Source organism: Nannospalax galili, unplaced genomic scaffold, assembly GCF_000622305.1.
Source record: "Nannospalax galili isolate Female #2095 unplaced genomic scaffold, S.galili_v1.0 scaffold686, whole genome shotgun sequence".
Classification (NCBI taxonomy): Eukaryota; Metazoa; Chordata; class Mammalia; order Rodentia; family Spalacidae; genus Nannospalax; species Nannospalax galili.
Genome location: NW_008355472.1, coordinates 1754609 through 1772391, shown reverse-complemented (window position 1 = coordinate 1772391; position 17783 = coordinate 1754609). Strand labels below are relative to the sequence as shown.

The 17783-nt window shown below is 51.1% G+C and overlaps 1 protein-coding gene across 3 annotated transcripts in view; it reads right to left on the bottom strand.

Moving 5' to 3' along the window:
- Positions 1-17783, bottom strand: part of Pde2a (phosphodiesterase 2A) — a 95487-nt gene that overhangs the window by 65883 nt on the left and 11821 nt on the right. For 2 of the 3 annotated variants that reach the window (XM_008852738.3, XM_008852736.2), the window contains exon 2: positions 392-461. In XM_008852738.3, coding sequence (XP_008850960.1) covers positions 392-410 — 19 coding nt within the window. In that variant the 5' untranslated portion in view covers positions 411-461. Of the gene's footprint in view, positions 1-391; positions 497-17783 lie in introns of those variants that run through there. The other variant, XM_017803066.1, reaches the window with a different exon arrangement.

Genomic DNA, 17783 nt, shown 5'->3' with positions numbered 1-17783 from the left:
ACGATGGTGAAGGGCCAGAGGTTTGGGAAGAAGGTCTCCATTAACCTGGGAGGAGAGGATTCCAGGTGTGTACAGAGCTGTCAGTGTGGACAGGGGTCCAACAGTGGATTGAGTTCAGGGCTTGGGGTGGAGTTCCGGATGCAGAGAGGATTCAGAATCTAGGGTGGCATTTGAGCTGGTGATTCAAGGACTCCCTTTGGCTATGTAGACCCAGTACAAGAGCCGGGTTTAGAACTAAGGGAAGGGTTTTATAGATGATGTTACTGGGGGTTCAGGTAAAGGTGGACCGTGGGGCGGGCGACTGTACGTCCCGCAAAGGACCCGGCCGTAGCCAGGCTCTCCCTGGACACCGGGTTCTCCCTGTTACCCAGGGGGGGCTGGGGAGCCCTACCTGCAGGCTGTCGGCGCATGGCTGCGGTGGTGGCGGCTCGTCCGGCTTGAGGAAGACCTGCTGGCCCCGCCTGAGGAATTGGACAACAGCGATGAGGATGTGGTGCAACACCCCGCCCTCCCCCCGCCCCTGGGCGCCAAGCCCCACCCATCTCCCCCGCCACCAGGGACAGCACCTCTCCGCTGTCCCATCTTCAGACCCCGCCAGAGGTCCCCGCCGGCTCGCCCCTCCCCTCCCAAGGCTCTTTCAGAGGGTCAGCTATGGGGTCCCCTCCCCTAGGTCGCCTCTCAGCCCTTGCTGCCCTCCGCTTGTCCCATCGCCACGCCTGCACTATGCAGAGGTCTCTTCCCAGAGTCCGGTGGCCTGTCTCACCGCATCCTCTCCCCATCACTTGGACTCCAGTGGCCCGGCAAGAGCCCCGAGGCCCAGACCAGCGCAGTGCAGGGATAGATGGCAAAGAAGTGGAGCGTGGGAAAAGGCCACGGTCACCGTCCAGGAGCCCTGAGCGCGCTCCTCTCCCTCCGATGCAGAAGGTAGGGAGAAGTGAGCGAGAATTTTAGAGGCCGCTCCGAAACGGACGAGCCAGGAGCAGAAGCAGATCTGCGAGGGAGACACGTGCGCCCAGACACACGCAGGAGCACCATCCCCAAGTGTGGGGTAGGGGCATTGGGTCCCTAAGATTGCCATGCATGCCTGCATCGGCGTTCCGGGAGGCCGGAGGGATGCAAGCCCCAGAGCCACGTAGTCCACAGTTCCGCGGTTGGACACCGCGCACCGAGAGCACTTTTCTCCGCAGAGCGGCCTCTGCGCTCCGGCGCTTGCAGCAGCCGTGACGCTCCTGCGCCCCCTGGTGTCCTATCTTGGCGGTGCATCCCGATCCCAGCTGCAGTGGGCTGGAGGGCTGAAGGGAGAGATTGGTGGGATGTAACCTGGGTCAAACTCGCTGCCTAGACCAACTTGGTTTCTAGCCTTCACGTGCCATGAGAGTGGCTGAGGCGTGGATGTGTCTGAACTTCTGAAGGGTGAACTTGGCTCTTCCTGGCTTTTACCAGCCACTTGGTACATGACCTTGGCCAGATCCCCTCTTCATCTTGCTGGGCCTTAGTTTTTCCATAGACTTTCAAGAAGCTCAAACTTGAAATGGTGGAGAGGCAGACAGAGCCTCCTGACAGCCCTCACCGTGGCCTTCCCCGAATGCTCCCCTCTACACCATTCCCCCTCTCAATACTTCCCCCTCCTCAGCCTTTGGGAGGGTGACTCAGTGAGCCCCCAGCCTCCCCACCTCACTGGGGTGATTCATCTGGGCCCTATCCCCTGGGGAGCAACTTCTTCAATGTTGAGTCACTTGAGCCCAGTGCTGGACACAGTCCAGGCACCTGGCACAGATTTGGCAGAGTCCTGGCTATCCCAGTAACTCAAGGGGTGAGCTTCTATGCTAAGATTCTCCGCTCCTTCTTTCTGAGACTCAAACACCTTCAACTGGCTCTCTAGCATTCACACAAGAAGTCCAAATCCCCTCCTGACGTGCCAGACCCTCCAGAACTCAATCCTAACTTGCCAGCCAGCTCTCACAAACCTGATCCCTTCTCACCTCCAAGCCCAGCCTGTGCCAGTACCACATACCCACAATGCCTCTCTGTGGTCTTTTAACTTGTTAATCATTCAAGAGATACTTAGCAGTCTTTTGCTCCAGGAGGCCTTCCCTGAATACTACCTCAGTGTGCTAGGTGGCCCTTTTGTATCCTTTGTGGGAGTCAGGTCTGGGGATTTGAGGATGTGATCTGGGCCAAGTCAATGTATTTTTATTGTTTCTTCAAAATATGGCAGTTTTTCCACTTTTATTTATTTATTTACTTATTTATTTATTGTCTTTTTTGAGACAGGGTCTCCCTGTAGCCCCAGCTGTCCTGGAACTCACTATGTAGACCAGGCCATCCTTGAACTCAGAAATCCACCTGCCTCTGCCTCCCGAGTGCTGGGATTAAAGGCGTGTGCCACCACGCCCAGCCTGGCCGGTATGTGTGCTGGTATGTGTGTAGTGCCATGAAGGTCAGAAGAGATGCTGAGAACTGAATTCGGGTCCTCTGGAAGAACATTAGATTCTCTTAACCCCTGAGCCACCTCTCCAGCCCCTTGTCCTACTTCTTAACACTGTAGAAAACACGACACTGGCTAAGATGTATAAAGATCCCCAAAGGGCTTCCCTTGTCTTTTCTGGCCTGTTTCCTCCTGTGTAAAAGGAGATGACAATGTAAGGGCTATTGCCCAATATACAAATCTCTTGGTAAGTCCTGGGCACATGTCACTGGCTCAGTCCTGGGCTTTGGCTAGCCTGGGTGGAACACTCAGGTATCTGCATGTTCACTGGCCAGAGCTACCTGTTCTTCAAGGGGGTCTATCTCAGCCCTACTGTCAAGAGTCAACCTCAGCCTGGCACATCCCCCATCTCTATAGGGCTCCCATAGCACTTGCCTTTTGAGAAGTTATTTCTTTCTTTAATCCCTGGGTGGCCTGGAACTTGCTACGTAGACCAGGTTAGCCATGAACTCAGAAATCCATGCTGGGATTAAAGGCATGTACCATCACATTCAGTGAGGTTTTCTTTTTCTTTAAAGATTTATTTTTATTATCTTTAATTATGTGTATGGTAGGATATGTGCACATGAGTGGGAAATGCCTGTGGAGGTGCATCTATTCAGGAAGTCCTTGAAATTTCCCAGGGAGCCCCCTCCCAGTGGAGGCAGCCAATGTTCTGCCAAGTTGCAAAGGGAAGGGCTTTGCCAAGCTCTCATGGTTGAGAAGTGATGTCATTCCAAGACTAAGTCACATTCTCCCACCAGCAAATCCCAGTCCTCCCCCTAACTCTACAGTCCATGACCCCGTGCTGTTCCTCATCCTGGCTCAGGATGGAAGCACCAGGGAGCATTTAAACTGCTGATGCCTGCAGGGAATCAGTCCCACACACATTTTTTGTCTTGGGTTGAGTTTCTTGAGACAGGGTCTCATGTAGTCCAGGCTGGCCTCAAACACACTATGTAGCTGAAGATGACCTTGAACTCTTGATCCTTCTGACTCCACCTCTCAAGTGCTACCTCACCAAGCGTGGCTGCCATATAATTCTTATTGTTCCCTCATGATTCTAATTTGCTGTCTGGTATGCAAGCCTGGAATTAGATCCTGACTGAATCCTGTCCCATGGAGGCAAGGGTCAAGACTGGCTCCTAAGAGCTGAACTGCATATCTAGACCTGGGAAGTTTCAACATTTAGTGAGCACTTACTATATACTCTGTGTTTTCTTTTTCCAACCATGACATAAGGTAGGATGTATTACTAGCTATACATTTAAAACATTGTGCGTGTGCATGTGTGCGTGTTTGTGTGTGCAGGTACACAAGTGAGGATGTGCATGGTTCCATGTATGTAGAAGTCAGAGAACAACATTGAGTGTCATCCTCAAGAACGCTATTGAGGCAGGGTCTCTCATTGGCCTGGAGCTTGCCAATTAGGCTAGACCGGCTAGCCAGCAAAACTAAGAATCCTCCTGACTCTGCCTCCCCATTGTTGGGATTACAAGCGGACCACCATGACTGACATTTTTACATAGGTTCTGGGATTGAACTCACATTCTTGAGCTGTTAGGGAAAACATTTTACCCACTGAGATATCTTCAGACCTATAGGCTACATTTTAAAGATAAGGAAGATTAAAGCACAGAAAGAATGAGTAAATTTCCCATAGTTATACAACTATGTAGCCCAGATTCACACTCCAGCTGTCTGACTACCATCTGTGCCTTAGTTCATGCCCTGCTGCTTGACTAAAGGCAGATAAGAAAAAAAAAAGGATTTTGACTACTCTTCTTTGTCCCCACCAATGCAGTGGCTGGGCATCCTATACCCCTAGTCCCTATGCCCTCTTCTGATTTCTGACACCAGAAAGTCCAGCCCCAGATGTCCTCCCTAGTCCTGCTAGCCACCTCTTTCTGTGTCTCTACCTCAGGGACCACTTGGCCCATACCAGATGTCCCCCACCAAATCCCACCTCAGACTGAGTATTTCAAGAATGTGTGACTCAGTTGAGAACTTGTCATCCTGGATCCTGACTAGACCCACCTAACCTCAGGCCCCTTCTAGAGTCTATACTGCCTGTGTCTACAATAGTGGTACTGTCATGGCTGGGCCCGTTACTCATAAGAAAATGTGGTTCCCAGATGCATAGACGTGGCTCTGGATCATCAAGCTGGTCAGGAAACCACATGGACCAGATTGTAACTGCACACCCTGTGAGTGAGCATCTGTGTCTATTATGCGTGGGCCCCAGTGCAACCACTCTGGCCATGCCTATACACACCTACCACCCTGGCTCCCAGCATCCTGGGTGGTATTCAAACTCTCAGCATAGAACTCATGGCTCATCCCCTGCCCTGCCACATCTACCTCCTCACCCAACCCAGAACTTGTGACTTCTCCTCAACCTTATTGTCTTTGCTCAACCCCCATCCATGCCTAGTGCTCTCCCAAGGGCAGATGCCTGCTGGATCACAAGTTTCTTCATCTACTCATGCCCAGGCACTGGTTGAGAAATTATTCCATGCCAAGTACTGAAGATAAAGATGCTTTTAAAATGCACATCATCCCAGCCACAGGAGGAAAACTCCCATCCACTGAGAAGCAGCTCCCTCCAAGATGTCCCAGTGGGTACCACCCTCTCCTTCCTTAATTCATCTCCAGCCTCCCTCAGCAAGGGCAAGGGACTGGTGGACCCTTCCCTGTATCTCCACAGGCAAGCCCAAGCTGGAAACACCTTGGGCTAATAGCCCAAGTACTTGGAGAATTTAGTTAAGTCAGAAGATGATTTCCATTCAAACCTCTCTCCATCTCCCAAAATTGGTCTTGACAGATCTTCTATAGAGCACATATCTCCTCCTATCCCCCAGGACCATGACCTGTTTTGTCTGCTGCCCAAAATACAGCTGCCCTCTGTGGACTGTGGTCAGCCTCCTAAAGGTTTGGGTTCAAATGTGAGCCTTCCCTGAGTGACTCCAGACAGGGCTCCTGCTGGGAAATTTCAGTGTGCTCTGGCCCTCTCTGGCCTCAGATTTCTCAGTGGTAGCAAAGTTGTCCTGGATCTCTAGAGGACCCTGGTAGCTGAAGTGGAGGAAAGCAGGATCCAGGCAACCCTAGCTGGGCAGAAGGCAGCACTCTTAGACAGGCAGGCCTGCCCAGGCATGCCAGGCTCAAGGGTACTACACAAGGATCAAATTCCAACATACGAGGTTCCTCAGAAGAGAAACTCAGTCTCTCCATGACCCAAGAAGAGACTATGGACAAAAGAGGGCTCTAGAATCCTTTCTTAGGGATCCCACACAGGAAAAGGCCTAGCAGCTTCCCCCAGAAAGCTGACCTCTCTGCAGGTTCTGCTCCACCTGGGCCCTGCCCTAATACTTCAGCCCTGGAGGGTCATAGATACACACCAGGGCAAGCCCAGTCACCCAAAGGCTATGTGAGAAGGCAGGCGAGGCTCTGTACCCAGGTATATGAACACAGTGTGTTGAAAGCGGGAGACCATGTAAGTGCAATGTGTAAGTTTGAGTCTTTGGCGGGGAATGGGTACCATTTGGTACCTGAGCTTCTGTGTGTATGTCTACCTGGATATGCAGATGTGTCTACAGAAGTATGTGTGTACAAACAGACATGTATACAGATCTACAGTTGTGTATGCATACAAATGTGCACATAAGGCATGTGCGTACATTTATGTATAAATGCATATGTTAGTCCGTGCCTGACACAGGTGCTACCTATGTCCACTATTGCACTAGCTGTGGCTCTGAATGTAGGGTGGCCCTTGTAGAAAGAGGATCTGACCACAGACAGATGCTGGGGACAGTATAGATTCAAGCTTGGGGTGGGTGGGACCTGTTCCTAGGCTTGGGGTGGGTCAATGAGAAGTCTCATCCATTTCAATGCATGATATTCAATGAATCCATATTTCCCTTGTATGTAGCAGATGGTCAACAGTATAACCCACCATCAGGAAGGGAACCCATGAAATTCTAGTCCAAACTTGCTGGCTCATACTGGAACTAAGAGGACACCTCAAACCTTAGTATCTGTTCTTTATCATCCACAGACCCCAAAATCCTTCCTCTACACACCACTGCCCTGACCACCACACAATCACACCCAAACATCATCAATTATTCCACAGACACAGGTACACACGCACACACACACACACACACACACACACACACACACACACGGATCTCTACTGCCCACAGGACCCAGGAGGTGCCCTGTCCCTGGTCTGGAAGCCCTGCCAGACCCTTAATCCCAGACAAAACCTCCCCTCTGTGGTGCCCACACTGCCTTCTAGCATTTCTGGAGGTACCCGCCACACTATACTGCAGCTTCCAGGAACAGGATTTTTACTGCTTTGCCCACTGCTGATAGCCTCTAAAACAAAGTTCAGCCTGACATTCCTCAAAACCACATCCAAGAATCAGGTAGAACATTCTTTCCAATCTTTCCACCTTCCTCAGTGGGCCTTGCCTAACTCTGCATTTCCCTGTGCCTCCCCAATCAGACAGGGCTCCTCCAGGCAGAGACTGGGTCCAAGGCAGCTCCAAGGGCCCATACCCAGCATGAGGCTGGGCACAGAGGATAAAGCCTAAAGCCTGGCAGAGCACCAGGTTTGACAATCTCCTCTATGAAGTTTGGGCATATCTGAAAGGTAGGGCCACCAAGGCCAATTATTCAAAGCCCAAACATCCCAGGGAAGAGACCTATAAATTGCCCTCTCCCCATTGGAATCATTTTCTAAAGTATGCCCCCCTGCTTGAACATATCCTGAGACTGGGAGCTCACCTCTTCTCAGCCAGTTCCTTCCCATGTGGGGAAGATGACTCTTCCCATAGCATCATCCTGTCGGTCAGACCCCTCCCCCCCAACCATCCCAGGCCCCACTTTCCATGGGAAGCAGGAAGGCAGCCAGACAGGAGAAGAAGCAGATTCCTTCAAAGCAGCCCTGGCCACCTTCCAGACAGCCTTAGACAGACACGGGAAGAAGGGACTCTCAGCTCTGGCCTATCCCAGGTCAGCAAGTGAGTTAAGGATGCTCAAACATCCAATTGCAATCACTATACCAGGAGTTTGACAAAATATAGAGGCAGTCCACAGAAATTCTTGAGCAACTTCTTCTTGGCTTCACTGTATCTTGAAGCCCAGGGTCCCCTTGACTTCTCACTTAGGCCAGCCTTCACTAAGTCCCCTCTATTGAGTCTCTATGACCAAACTGAGCTCACCAAGTCCTCATCCCCAACATCCCTGCCCATACAGATAAAGGCCCTCTTCCCTCCTGACTCCCAATTCTTCCCCTCCAGCTCCCATGCTCTAGCCTATAGTAACAGGGGTCAGGGCATCTCTACTCCTGCCCCAGGAAATGGCCATGTAGATGTGGCCTCCTGAATCCAGGCTGCCAGGATGCTGGGTAAAAGAGATGGCTGGTCCTCACCCAAGGGTAACTACCCACAGCCCTGCCCAACCCCATCTAAGCAACTGCAATTCCTGGGCTGGATCTGCTCCAGGGGTACAACCAGTTACCAACCTATCACTCCTCACTATATACTCATCCCTGGGCTAGTCAAAATAGAGTCCATCAGAGAAGCTGAGGCAAGGCAGTCTAAGCCACAGGGACCTGAAGCCCCATCCTCAGCAACTCAGAAACCTTCCTCCAGAAAGGCCCCAGTCTGTGGCTTCAGGCTTCCAAGAACTTGCACAACCTCATGCTCGAAGAAAATCCAGGAGTCTGTGCTGCTCACATTCTGCAAATTCAAGGACCTGAAGTTCTCAGAGTGCATTCTATTATACTAACCACCAGGGACACACTCAGGACTTCCATATCTGGGTTTCCATGGCCCCTGGATCTTGATCATCTGTAGGCTTGAGTCTCTGAATACCAGGGAAGAGGGACTGGGGAAGCCCCTGGAAATGAACACCCACTCCTAGGCAGTGTTAAAAGCCATAGGATGGCCTGTAATGTGGAGTACGGAGACTGGGAAGGTGGTAGGCCAGTGTGAGTGGCTCTGCCCAACCCCACCACTCTGTCTAATCTTAGATAAGAACGAATTCAACCCAAGCCATTTCCTCACTTCGCAACTGGAGGTCAGTTGGCCAGAAGGAGGTTGTAAAGACTAAATGAGAGAAGGCCAGTGCACAATAGCAGGGATCCAGGCATACAAAGCAGCTGGGGAAAGGATAGCACTTGCTGTTCTTATGCCCCAGCAGGCCTCAGAGTCCCCTGACAGTGTTAGTGTCTATGGTTTGAGCACAGAATGTTTAATCTGTTGCTTGAGGGACATGTGCCTACTCCAAGCCCATCCCAGCTCCTCTTTCCCCATCGCCCTACAGCTCTTAGTTTAGAAGATGTGCCTGGCGAGAGAAGATGTGCTTGGGGTACAAGTACAACAGACTGAACCCCCAGAGCAAAGCCAATTTGCCTCAACCCCCACAGCAGTCTCTCTCACTCTGAGACTCAGTTTCTTATCTGTACCACAACAATGTGGAGCCTTTGGTGAACAGTCTATAGCTCAGGATTCAGGCTAGGTAGCCATGGTGGCCTCTGTGAAAAGGCCTTGACCAGAAGGAAGAACCAGCAGATGTCACATTCCTGGGACCCAATGAAGGGAGTGGCTGAGAATAGACTAGGAGACCCCATGTGACTCCCCATCCCTGGAGCCTTAAAGGCTGGAGAAAATTTCCCCAAGCCACCCTTTTGCACCTGGAAAGACCCCACCCCCACCTACACCAGGAGACTAAGTGCCTCCTTGGCAGGACTGCTCTGGCAGAACCATTTCCAGCTATGACCCCTGCATGATGTATTAGGCCCTCCAGCCTCCCCTCTGCACCATTCCCCACACTGGTAAAATTTCTCTCTTCCAGTTAAAGGGGCAAGAGACGGGACACCAGTGACCACACGCCCACCAGGTCTGTGCCCTCATTTCATCTTTATATTAGTGTCATTTTACAATTGATGGGACTGAGGTCATTGTCTAAAGTCACAATGGAAATAGAAGGACAATTATCTGCATTCAGCTGCTTCCAGATCCCAAGTTCCTCCTCCAAAGAGATGGGGGCCTCTCTCCTGGCATCTTCCTTCTCACACCCCAGTAGCCCCCAAGCTGCAGAAGGCAAAGACCATAGTCCCCTCTTCTCTTGCCTTCCTAGTCTGGAAACAGCCACACTTCCTGATTGATCCAAAGTCACTCAGCCCAGGCTCCCGGAGTGGGACTGGGAGATGTGGTGTTCTGTTTCTAAGCACCCGTCGCTATGGAAGCCAGGTGCCGCCAGCCCAAGGCCTAGCAACAAGGCATGCATGATGTGGGGTGGAGGGCATTGTCAGGGGCTTTAGAGGCAGCCAGCAAGAAAGCAAAGGCAGACTACATTCACTGGAGCGCTAGAGGACTGGACTGGATGCTGTGCAGAGCTTGTAAGGGGAGGAAGGAGTCAGAGAGGTGAAGCCCAGGCAAGACCTTAGAGACGAGACCCAGAGATAAAGGTTGAGAAGTATGTAGAAACAAAGGGAGTCCAGAGACTAAAAGGCAGAGGCACTGTCAGGGAGACAGGTGTGGGAAGATGGAAGCAGGTAGGCAGAGACAGAAGCCAGTGGAGGGGAGAGCCGGGTGTCAAAGGGGAGAGCCACCAGGAAATGACAGAGATGGATGGACTCATGACAAAAGGAGATAAGTCTGAGGCAGGAGGCAATATAGAGACTGTAATAAAGGAGGAGAGAACTGGGAAAAGAGGGGTAGGCAGGCCGGTGGGGACCAGACCAGGAGGCAGAGCAGACAGCAGTGGGGACAAGACAGTAGAAATATGAGGACAAGGGCACTGAGGCAACCAGAACCCTGAGCTGGCCCCAGCCTGGGCATTTCCTTCTCCATCTGCCCTTAGGTAGCACAGGCCTGTGTCTGTTCTATTCTTACCGGGCTACAGCGAAGCAGTGTCAGAAACAGCAAGAAGTCAGGCTTTTGAATCCAGGACAGAACTCTTCCCCAACCCTGCCCAAGTCAGCCCATTCCAGCTGCCCACAGAGCCTCTGTTCTCACAAGGTACATCTGCCCCCTCCCCACCCTTCCAGATTGAACAAGATGATATGGCCTAATATGGGAACAGAACTCCTGCTCTAGTGGTTGGTTTCCTTCACAGGAAGGGAACAGCAGACCCTATGTTGGGGCACTGGGACCAAGGACGAGGCAGGTGAAGAGACAAAAACACAACTGCTTATCTCAGGCTGTGACTGGGGAAGGCAGAGCATCCTGGCCTCGGGGGTCAGGGGAGTGGCAAACACCTGACAGGCAGCATCTCATTTAATCCTCACTGTGTCTGGGGTGCAGATACAAGAAACTGAACCCCCAAAGGGAAGCCATTTGCTTCAACCTTCCCAGTTGCCAGTAGGCACTGAGCCAGGTCTTAAATCCAGGTCTTCTGAAGCCCATTCAGGTGGAAGAACCTGGTGGAAGTCATGGTGTGGGGATGACAGTCAGGAAGAAGCTAACCCAGAATCACCTAGGAGCACCTCCCAACCTCCCAGGAGGAATTTGGGGAAGCTTGGGAGAATCTCAAGCCCCACTTGAGGCCACAACTCCTCCTGCCACCTGACTTCCATTTCCCTTGTCAGGATGTAACAGCAATTAGCTAGACCCCCATCAGATGCTAATGTCCACCCCACACACAATACCTGTGCTAATTATTCCTGGGATCAGCACAGTGGAGGGCACTGATAGCCTGCCTTGGGAGCTCAGTGTCCTCAGAGGTGCCCATGTGCCTCACCAGCTCCCTCTTTCCAGGCTTCTGGAGGAGGACCAAAATGAAGTCTAATTAAGTGCCTACTATGTGCCCCATGGTGCGGAACACTGGCCGTTCATTATCTCATTAAATTGTCCACAGAGGTCTCTGGAGGCCACTAGCTGTGTTGGCCCCACCTCCCTGCCGCTCCTGATCCTGGCTTCCCTCCTACCCCCACAGTCACCACTGTAGGGCAGCTCTCATGGCACCCACCCCCAGGAACAGCCACTAAAGGATGGTGGGTTTGGGAGCAGCAAGTGCCAAAGATGCCTGAAACAGCAAGGTTATTACTCCTGTCTGTAGTGGGGGGCAGTGGGGGAAACAGGGGAAGGTGTAGCCTGACAGTGGAAATCAGGAGAAGGAGCAGAGGGCAGTGGGAGGTAGGCTTCACACCAGCTTCACCCCACATGCTATATGTTGGGTCTGGGCCACAATCCAGAAAATCAACCCATGGCGCCACACTCCCCTGGGCCCCAGTTCCTGGAAGACGATGCTGAAGGGATGATCAATCTGTCTCCCAGCCTCCCGTTCTGCTGCCTGAAGCCTTCCTCTTCCAAGAAGACTGCCCCCCAGCCAGCCAGTGTCATAGTCAAGATGAGAGTGTAGATAGAAGAGGCTGGGATACAATGCGCAGTGACCCTCATCCCCTCTACAGCCTAGATGGATGGATGCTGCACGGGGCAGTGCGGAAGATCACATTCATAATGCATATGTGCACGTGTGCACATGCACACTGGAAGACCAGGAGTTGTGAACACAAGATGTGAGCCATGTTGGTCTGAGTTCAAATCTTATATCCTCCATTTTTTACATACCTGTGCTACACAAGTCACTTAGCCTGTCTGGGCTTCAACTTTCTTATGTATACAGTGGGGTTAGCAATTATATCTAAATAATTGGATGGATGAGACTGCACATAAAAAGTTGTAGCACAATGTTTGGCACACAATATGTTTTGATACACAAAAGCTTTCATAAGTGTTACTGTATGTGTGGGTGGGTATGCATGTGTAGGTAACCTTGAGAGGCCCAGGAGAGATTTCTGACACTCTGGCAAGGGGGTTCAGGCAATATTCCCCAACTACCAGGCCCCACTAAAGTGGGGGTTCAGCTAACAGAGGAAGACATACTGTGCTCCTTCCCACTAACCCTGCCCCCCAAAAAACACCTGTGCTGAGCAAGACTGTAGGGAGAGATGAATGGCTTGGCAGCCACCAGGCAGGACTGGTGATTAGGAGGCTAACAGCCCTGCATCCGGAGAGGCATGGGAGGGAGGCTGAGCTGCAGGGCCATCTATCAAGGCTGGCAGGCTCAGTAATGCTGCAAAGCGGGATGGGGGAGAGGAAAGAGAGCTGCAAGATGGGGGAAGTATAGACAAGCCAGGGCCAGGTAGACAGGCCCAGCCCAGCCCCTGCCATGCTGTAACCCCAAATGAGTCACTGTTACCTTGGGATCTCAGTTTCTTCATCAGGACAATGGGGCTAAAGTACTCTTTCTGTACTGTTTCAGGCTCGGTATTAGACCTGGGTTCCAGGAACGGCCCTAAGGAAAGTGTGAGGGGCTCAGGGACACCTTCACCTCCTACAAGTAACCAGCTCAATGGAAAGTTCCCAGGGGTAAGGGAGGAAGGGGATATAGTGTATGGTCTGGGCTGAGAGCCCAAGGATCCATTTTTAATCCATTTCTGATCCTAATCCCTTCTTGATCATAGTCAAGCCTCCTGATTTCTAGACACTTTCTTCGGTGTCCTGCTGCCACCACCCACACACCCACCAGTGTGGCTGACACCAGCAGGAAAGGCCCCAGGCAAAGCCCTAGTCTATGCAAATTTCATTCAAACTCAGAGCAATGTGACCCATGGACCCTGCCCACCCTGAAGAGGTAATGGCTACCTGGGGAAATCCTGGCCAGTAAGCCTGGAACAAGAGCTTCTATCAGGAAACTAGCAGAGCCTGTGATCTCTCTAGTGACCAAAGCTTGGGCAAGTCACTTCTCCCTCTGGGCCTCAGTTCTTCCACTTCTAAAATGAACACTACCACCCATTTAAAAAGCAACCGAATGACAATGAAAACCTGCAGGGCTCTTCCTTGTGACCTAACAGCGTGCTCTTTACTACATGTCTCCTGCAGGCCTCAACTCCTCTCTGTTCTCTGCTACACCTCTGCCCCTCAGGCGGCTCCCCGCCTCCATATTTCACCTCTGGATAATGGTGCTCCACCTAGAAACCCTTCCTTATTTATCAGGGCCAGAGGTATCACATTCCCCACAAAGATGCTGGCACAGCCCCTGGCACAGCTAAACTAGACCTTCCTCCAGTCTGCCAAACACTTTCCCTGAGGCTTGAGCCAGGATACAACTGTCCCTCTGTGTCACTCAGCTCCCCAGAGTAGAGAAAAGGGCTAAGCATCTATCTCAGAGGCTGAAACAGGAGTAGAGCTCAGAGAAAGTGGAAGAAAGGTAAAGGAGGAAGGAATGAAAAGAGGAAAGAAGCAACTGTCCCCTAGGTCTCTCTGGCTCTAATAATCTCCACCAACTCCAGTCCACTCCAGCAGGAGCCCCATGCCCTGGCCCAGGCTCCATCCCCCTCCTCTGCCACTCCTCAGGCCCAGTCCCTGTCAAGAACAGTGGTAGAAAAGCCCAGAGCGAAAGGGGTCTTTGACCTCTGCCTCCACACCAATGGAGGCTAAGATCGGCACCCGGTCGGTCGTCATAGTGATGCTGGATGCTGTCATCACAAATTCATCGCTTGAGCTCTGGGAGGCAAGCGAGGTGTGAGGAGTATGGGGCAGAGCTGATCAGAGCTGATCAGAGCTACTAGGAGATGGAGTCCTGAGGCTTTGGGGAGAGCAGGGATTAAATTCCACCCCAATCCAGGCGTGTCCTCCCCTCAGCCTCTGCATATCCAGATGAAGAGGGGCACAGACCTTTCCCCAATCTGTTGCAGCACCTACTGTGTGCCCAGCACTGTCCAACTGAGTTCAGTGAAAGTGGAAAACCTTGCTGGCCCAGCCTCTATGATTGGGTGCCCAGGCCACTGAGTAAGGCAGGGGAGATGTCCCTCAGCATGTCACAGGGGCTGAGGAAGGGTTGGTGAGGAAGGAAAGTCACGTGCCAGGCATGTACCAGGCACAAGGCCACTAGAAAAGTACTCCAGTCCAGACAGCCTGCAGGGTCAGAACTATTACCCCTTTATAGATACCTGAATGTTCTCTCTGAATCCTCCCAGCCAATCCTCCCTTCCCCACCCCCAGGCCCTCACAATGGCCCGCCTACTCTTATTCCCACCCTTCTGAACTCCCAGCTGTGGTTGGAGAGGGTCCACATTTCACCCTTCTTATAGGGGGCTGGTAGTTTCTCTTTCTCCCCTCCTGAGTCATGAAGATCATAACAGGCCAATCCACCCCTCCTACTCGATTGGCCATCAAATCAGTCCTATGGATGGACGGTGGGGCTGTCCGTGGTGCTGAAACCTAGCCCTTCACTCAAAAGTCTGCCTTTGGCCATTGGAATTCACTAGTCTCCTCAGCCTGGGAGAGGCCGCTCCCACCCATAAGGCACCTCAAATGAACTGCTTCCTTCACTCACAAAGCCTCAGGAAGGAGCCAGCTAGATGGCTCAGTGCCTGCTGCTCAAGGCTGGCAGTCTGAGTTCAATCCTTGGAACCCAAATAAAAAGTGGAAGGGGAGAACCACAAAGTTGTCCTCTGACATCCACACGTGTGCTGTGGCACACATGCTCCACACATTACACACACACACACACACAAACACACAAAAGATAATAAAATGAGGGCGCTGGAGAGATGGCTTAGCGGTTAAGAGCACTGGCTGCTCTTGCAGAGGACCCAGGTTCAATTCCCAGCACCACATGACAGCTACGAACCTTAACTTCACTCCAGTTCCAGGGGAATCCAAAGCCCTCTTCTGACCTCTGCAGCATTGCACGACATGGGTACATTCACATACATGCAGGCAATACACTCATACACATAAAATAAAAATTTAAAATAAAAATTTTTTAAAAAAATAAAATGAAACAAACCTAAGAAGGAATCTATTTGGAGCACAAGGCATTTATTGGGTGCTAGGATATGCAGTCCTGTGGGAAAGGACACAAGACAGTAACAAAACAGATCTGATTCCTGCACTTGGGAGGCTTGGGTATGGTAGACACAGCACTGGGGGGAGAGGGGGAGAGATATTACAGTGCAAGGAAGTGGAAATTATATCCCCATTTTACAGAGGGGAATGGAAAACCTGGGGGGTAGATAAAGGGGTTTGCCCAAAGTTACACAGGTAGTGACTAGCAAAGCCAGGACAGGACACAAACCCAGATGACTCTGCCTCCTAGATGGGAAGGGAATCACAGAACTAGTCCCTGTTCTCCAAAAATGTATAATCTACTTGTCCCTGCCCTCTAGCCAATAAGCCCCACTGGGACACTTGAGTCTGACCTGAATCCCTCTGGCCGCAACTCTGACTTGGCCTCTCTTTGTTAGAGCCCTCAGTGAGGCAGAGGATAATCTTTCATCTCTTTGTAGACACCTGGGGTGCTTCCATGAGCTCCTAGCCCTTTATCCACCCCCTACTTGCACAGAGGCCTCCCCCTACCCCTCTGCAGGAGGGAGCGAGGTGTGGGCTCTAAAAATACCTTAATCCCTCCCTGTTCACGCTCTAATTAAGCTGAGTGAGTCAGTACTTTAAGTAATTTATTGCTAGTTACATAATTGCTTTAATATTTGGTTCTAGAAATGGGGAACAAAGTGCCCCCTTCTTTTCAGGGAATTGGTAATCCACAGAGTGGGGCTGTGGCCCTTGGATGGGGGAAATATGGGGAGAAAATCAGATTTATCCCAGTCAGACCCCTGCTTTAATCTGGAGCTTCTTGTGGCTGTTTCCACCAGGGCCCTAGGGCATACCTACACAGGCAAGTTTCTGGCCATGCCAACTCTCTCCTGCTTGTTCCCTGATCTGTGCCTTTCTAAAGCACCACTTCCAACCAATACATCCCTCAAATCCAGGGCTTGCCATCAAAAGCCAAACCATACACATCCCTTTCCCTGCTTGGCTTCATCATCTTGGTCCAACAGCAAAGGCCAAGGCCCAGAGAAGGGCAAGCAGTTTCCTGGCACACACCAGCATCTCAGAGGTAGCTTTGCTCTGTGTAGCCTAGTTGTCAGGGCAAGGAAAAGCCAGCACCTCTCACAGCCCTGCAATAAGCCACACACACACACACACACACACACACACACACACACACACACACACACCCCACAGACTCATTACAAAGGGCACAAGAGAACTAGGATGAAAATTTCTTTCTTGATTGTGATGATGGTTACCTGACTACAGATTCACTAATACTAATTATACTCTTTAAACTAGAGGTTTTATTATATTAATTGAGGTATTCCTCAATTAAACACATATAAAAATAAATTTAAAAAGAGAAACCAGACCCCCACCCTGAAGGCCCCACAGCAGGAACAACTGTGCTGAGACTGAGGGGTGGAGTGGTCTCAGGGTGCACTTAGTAGGTGTTCACAGTGCAGAAGTTCACTTTGCTCCATGCCAATTAGCAAGGCAGTGCTAGGCACCTCCTGTGTGCACCTGCATGCCCTTAAGTCTCATTAGCTTGGTTCCCACTCTCTATAGCCCAGGAGGGAGCCCAAAAGTGTGCCAGGCTCAATACACACTGTCTCATTTCCTTGCAGCAGCCCGAATGAGGTGAGTTCCATGATTATGCCCCTCTACAGACAGAAGCAAAGGTTGCAGGATTCACAAGTCCTGCAGCTAAGATGTAGAGGAACTCAGATTCAAGACAGTCTCAAAGGCTTGTGTTCATAATCACTTTCCTTGGTGATTCTAAATCGCACGGGTTAGGCAGCCGTATGTGAAGGACACGCCCTCTGAGCCCACGGCTTGACTAAAGAGTGCACTTCACTAGGCTTAGAAGTAGGAATGGAAGATGGGAGTGTTGGTGCTTGCCTGTAATTCCAATATCAGGGAGGTGAAGGCAGGAGGATTTTGAGTTTAAGGCCCGTCTGGGTTATTTAGAAAGACACTTTCTCAAACCACAAATATAATGAAAAAAAAGAAAAAGGGGGAGCTGATGAGGAGGGGTAAAGAGGGGAATAGAGGGAAGGGGAAGAAAGAACAGGAGAGTAGAGGAGAGATCTTGGGCAGAGCACAGCCAAGAGAAGACAAGTGAGCAGGTGTAAGTTCAGAGAGGTGGCGAGAGGCAAGGCCAGCTTGAGGTAGGAGGGAACTGGGTCAGGCAGCAAGCCCGGGAGAAGCATAAAAGAAATCCACAGAACTGAGAGGATTAGGCAGCAGTGCCTCCTCAGGTCCCATCAGTTTCTTGGCTCTAATGGCCCATGTACTATCTCAGTGGGTATAGGCGGGACCATGAAAAAAAAAAAAAAAAAAAAAAAAAAAAAAATCCTCCATTCCCAAATTTGCCAAAAACTAGGCAAGAAATAGTTAATGATAGCTCCAAGGTTAGGGAGCATAAAAAGTCTCTGATCAAGCCAGAAAGGGGCTGT